The 4,502-nt window shown below is 40.9% G+C and overlaps 1 protein-coding gene across 2 annotated transcripts; it reads right to left on the bottom strand.

Annotated features, from left to right (window-relative positions):
• Window positions 1-2,344: 2,344 nt before the first annotated feature.
• LOC147894750 (nuclear transcription factor Y subunit B-1-like) lies at window positions 2,345-3,398 on the bottom strand. Of its 2 annotated transcripts, none has more exons than XM_087384639.1 (2): window positions 3,298-3,398; window positions 2,345-3,146 (listed from the first exon to the last, which is right to left on the bottom strand). In XM_087384639.1, the coding sequence occupies exons 1-2, from the start codon at window positions 3,350-3,352 to the stop codon at window positions 2,605-2,607; spliced, it is 597 nt and encodes a 198-aa protein (XP_087240765.1). In that variant the 5' UTR covers window positions 3,353-3,398; the 3' UTR covers window positions 2,345-2,604. The 2 variants fall into 2 exon arrangements, with proteins under 2 accessions (XP_087240765.1, XP_087240766.1); XM_087384640.1 differs by having other exon boundaries at window positions 2,345-3,180; window positions 3,298-3,350.
• Window positions 3,399-4,502: the final 1,104 nt, after the last annotated feature.

Raw genomic sequence — 4,502 nt, 5'->3', positions numbered from 1 at the left:
GGAGGTTTCCTAAAGGAAAAGGTAACTTCAAACCTATCAAGTGCAATTACTGTGGGAAGCTTGGTCACACCGAAGATCGTTGCTTCCAGAAGCTGGCCAAACAACAATCTAAAGACCATGCCAACTTGGTTGGGACTATATCCAAGGAAGACGAAGACGATGCAGACATCTCTACTCCAATTCATGCTCTCACTGCTCACATCCAAGATCTCTCTCTAGATGAAGAGGTCTATGCACCAGATGATCTTGACTTTGTTTTTTGAGTGTGTCGAAGGTACTCTGCCTTGGGAGTCCCCCTAAAATGAATGCAAATAAATCATGTGTGTTGAGTCAATAAAGGTTCTCAGCCTTGGATAGTCCTCCTAAAATGATGTTATTCTCTTTTACTTTATTTGTGTGTGGCTTCCTACCACTTCATGTTATGAAGCCAAGGGGGGATGTACTATGGGAGTCCTATTATTGGCATTGATGGATTTTGTTATCAGGCCTGGCCGAGTTCCACGATGTTGGTGCACTCCCTAGACTATTTTGTTGGGTCAAGTAGCCATGCTTCTCTTTTGAGCCTCTGAGCTATTTGGGATGTACAGATTAGTAGATTCATCATGTCATGTCTTGTTCTTGGCTCCATTCTAGTAATCTCTCACCTTGCCTTCATGGGGGGGTGTTGGAACATGAAGCCAAAGTGAGTGTTTTCTAGTGTTCTAGAGTAGTACTAGACTACTTTATATCCTAGAGTGCCATGTGTCACTATGGGACTTATCCCATATATATGTGACTCCTAGAGTGTGTGTGCCTATTCTATAAAGGCATTGTACTTTCTAGTTTTGTGACATCAATCAACATCAAGCTCTCTTGGCCTACATGTGAGTACTCTTGGTTATCATTGCTTTGCACTTGTATTGTCATTTCATTTCCATTTCATTCCGTGCCTGTGCCTTCAGAGACATTACTTCCAAGTGCACTTTTAGGATCTGTCGATGAAGGGTTGGCTTTTCGACACCCTAGCGAGGCCAACTGCCATGTATGCAACACCTTTTTGGAAAAGGTATCTCTCAGCAATAAAATGGAGGAGATTTGAGAGGCTACAGGTGACTATGGGATCTAGGATGATTCGGAGTAGGCCCTTAGTCCCTCATCAGATAGTATCGGTAGAGTTTACCATGACAACTCTTCATATTGATGCCATTTTTTAGACAGTGACATTTCTCCACAAAGAGTTTGGGCCGTATCCCATTGGAGATTACTGAGACTGGCAATTAATTTTCCGAGACGACTATTTTCCGAGACGACTAGCAGCTCACTAGCAGAGAGCATGGTTTTGATACAATATGGTATGCACGCATATCCATGATTCCACATGGTTCTCTAGGAGGACATAATTGACCTAGTATGTGATGATGACAATTGGAGGGAGGCAAAACACACAAAAAAAATACACATAAACAATGACAATGCTCTTTAACATATGCTTTGAGCATGGACATGAAAAAAGCTAATAATTCACTAAGTCACCCAATATAAGATCTCAGAAATAATCTTGTATGTGATGCTTGGAGTTAGAGAAGTCCTTACTCAAAAACACACAACAAATGACAACACATACACACACATGCCACAAAAAACACACTCAAAACAAAGTGGAACCTATAGAAGTTAGAAATGGTAAATAAGTTCAAAAGTGAAGAAAAAGGTCAAACCATAATAGTATCACAAGAAAGTGATTTTTAAAAAATTGTGAGAATATACGTCATGAAAGCTAGGAATAGCCAATAGAAGTTTAGAAGTTGCTAAAATAAGTGATCAACACTTTCCTATACAAATAATAAAGGTGGTATCAAGCATAAGCAAAAAAGATTTAAGTCGACAAATGATGTTGGATTCAAAAACTTTGTAAAAAGCGACTAAGCAAAGAGAGAGTCAACAATGGTGTTTTAATCGTAAACTAGACTAGAAATAGTATATATAGCTTGAGGGAAAATAAACAACACTTTACAAAAAAATACGAGAAATTAAAAATGAAGTGGACAAGCTCAAGGGAATTAAACGGTTGCGTGTAAAGCCTTTGAGAGTGGCGTTTTTATCCAGACCAGAATAACCAAAAGTCTAAGAGTTCTAGTTTAGGAACATGCAATTCAGCTCAGCTGCTATCTTTCTTTCTACAACGTAGCTGGCAGAAAAACATAGATTCGTCTGTAAAGAAATTTGTGTTGCTGGACCATTTTTGCACACTGTGGCAAGAACAAAGTCTTAAATGCATAAAACAATTATAAAAAGGGCAAGCCTGTAGTTCACTCTCATATGAGGTTGCCTATAAAGGGCAAGCCTGATTAATGGTAAGCCGAGTCTTTGAACATCTCTGCTCTCCCCTACCTGAAAAAGTTTGAGCAAAGGAAAGGAGAGGCGTAACAGGAGAAGACAATAAAGTAAAAAGCTCTGTCATGTTCATGACTTATTTAAGTTTTGGTTTCCTTTTGAGGGGTTTGTACTGGAAAACTTTATGTCTCACCACCATGCAAGCGCATAGGACTGCAAACTCCTGAACTGTAAACATGCAGGCTTGGCATGTGGCTGTTTCACAAATCCTGAGCTTTTTCTGTGTCAGAATCATTTGTAGTGAGGAAATGCGTCCAAGGGCATGGTTGCCCCAGTTGCAACGTCTTTGTAAAAGCCCATGGTGCTGTTGTATAGACCAGGGTTTGCCATATGATAGCTCGTAGAAGGCACTGCAAAAGGATTGGTTTCCTTCTTCGGCAGTGGCTCCCCCCGAATCGATCCTCTATGATCACCTTCAATTTCTCTGTACCTTTCAAGATAGAGAGAAAGTGGCTCAATGTAATCGTCAAACCCCAGCTTGTTCATAGCCCACAAGACATCCTCCGCAGTGATAGTTTTCCTCTGCTCCCGCTGGCACCTGTCATTTGCTTCGCTGGTTATGAAGCTGATGAACTCTGAGACACATTCTTGAATGGTCTCTTTCGCATCATCAGCGATCTTTGCATGTGCGGGAAGTACCTTGCGCATGATTCGAATCACATTAGCGATGGGCATCAAGCGGTCCTGCTCCCGCACATTGGTGTTTTCGCGTTCCCCATTCTCGGAGATGCGATCGTCGTGGCTAGCAGGATTACATACCGCTGCCATCGAACCTATAAGACGGGATTTGCAAGACCCACATCAAAGCTGAAATCTATAGTGTTACTAACCATGTTTCAGAGCTGCACCACGCAATTCATGCTCAAAAACAGAACGATGAAAAGGCAAAGGGGAAATGGGCAGCCTTCCAGATGACAAACTCACCTTGTCTGGACGCAAAGAGGAAGCTTTGTGTTAAAGGCGATTCTTGAGAATGCATGGCTGAAGAACAATTTTTGCAGGTTTTGAAAGTCGAGTGAATTTAAAAGGAATTGTGGAGGGTCCTCATGTGGGGGTACGCTTCCACACGTAACACATGTAGGCCTTCCCACCCAAATAGGTATATTACCTCAGTGCTAACAAAAAGCACCTCTCTCTCTCTCTCTCTCTCTTTCAAGACACGCCAACGTGGTAGCGAAGCGTGCAGCTTGCTGCACAAGCCCAGAGCGGGTGCCCCTCGATAGGCCCAAAATGGGTGGGTGAGTGGGTGCGTGAGTTTTTTTTTAAAATTAATAAGATATGCTGAATTTTAGTTGTAGAAATGTTCACAATTACAACTCTCAAGTAGATGATTGATTCAAAATACACATTATATCATTGTTTCGAAACAACAAAATCTTCTGAGATTTCATATATCCCAAAATTCAATCTACAAAAATCAATGTGTGTATGTGTGTGTGTGCGCATTCGTGCGTGTATGTGTGCGTGTGCACTTGTGTATACCAGGCTTGTGCGAATCTATAACACCATGTAATCGATTTCTCTTCGACACCTCTCTGACACACACCTAGTAGTCACCCTTTTGAGACCACTTGCTCGCTTTACCTTTAGTAGCATTCCAATAATGGAAAGAGAGAGAGAGAGAGAGAGAGAGAGAGAGAGAGAGAGAGAGAGAGAGAGAGAGAGAGGAGAGAGAGAGAGAGAGCTCCTTGTTTTCTAATTGCCAATCTTCGTCCTCCTCCCACCTATATCCAACATCCCACAATATCCTATGTCTTACTTGTATATTGTACCTTTATAATACCTTTTGTGCCACTCCCATGCATTCAAGAAGCATAACAAAATGGCACGAGTGTAACTCCAAACTTTATTTATGCCTAAAAAATGGCATTCTACCACAATTTTATTATTTGACGTGTCACCCATTGGGACATCTATATTCCCTTTTTAGTACTTCAAATTCATTAAAGTACACCTTTGTCTTTTCTACTACAAATATCAAATCATATGTTACATTATAGAACTATGACATGGGAAACAATGCATGTGTTATAGGATACATGGGAATATGTGGATTCAAACAAACATGGTGATCAAATGATAGATCCTACCATTGCCAAAGATAGGGTAAGAAAGATAAGTATGCCTAT

This window comes from Dipteris shenzhenensis, chromosome 14 (assembly GCF_047967505.1).
Source record: "Dipteris shenzhenensis isolate YYH24624 ecotype China chromosome 14, Dip_SZ_1.0, whole genome shotgun sequence".
NCBI lineage: Eukaryota > Viridiplantae > Streptophyta > Polypodiopsida > Gleicheniales > Dipteridaceae > Dipteris > Dipteris shenzhenensis.
The sequence above is the reverse complement of the archived record's forward strand: the minus strand, read 5'-3'. Positions and strand labels throughout refer to the sequence as shown.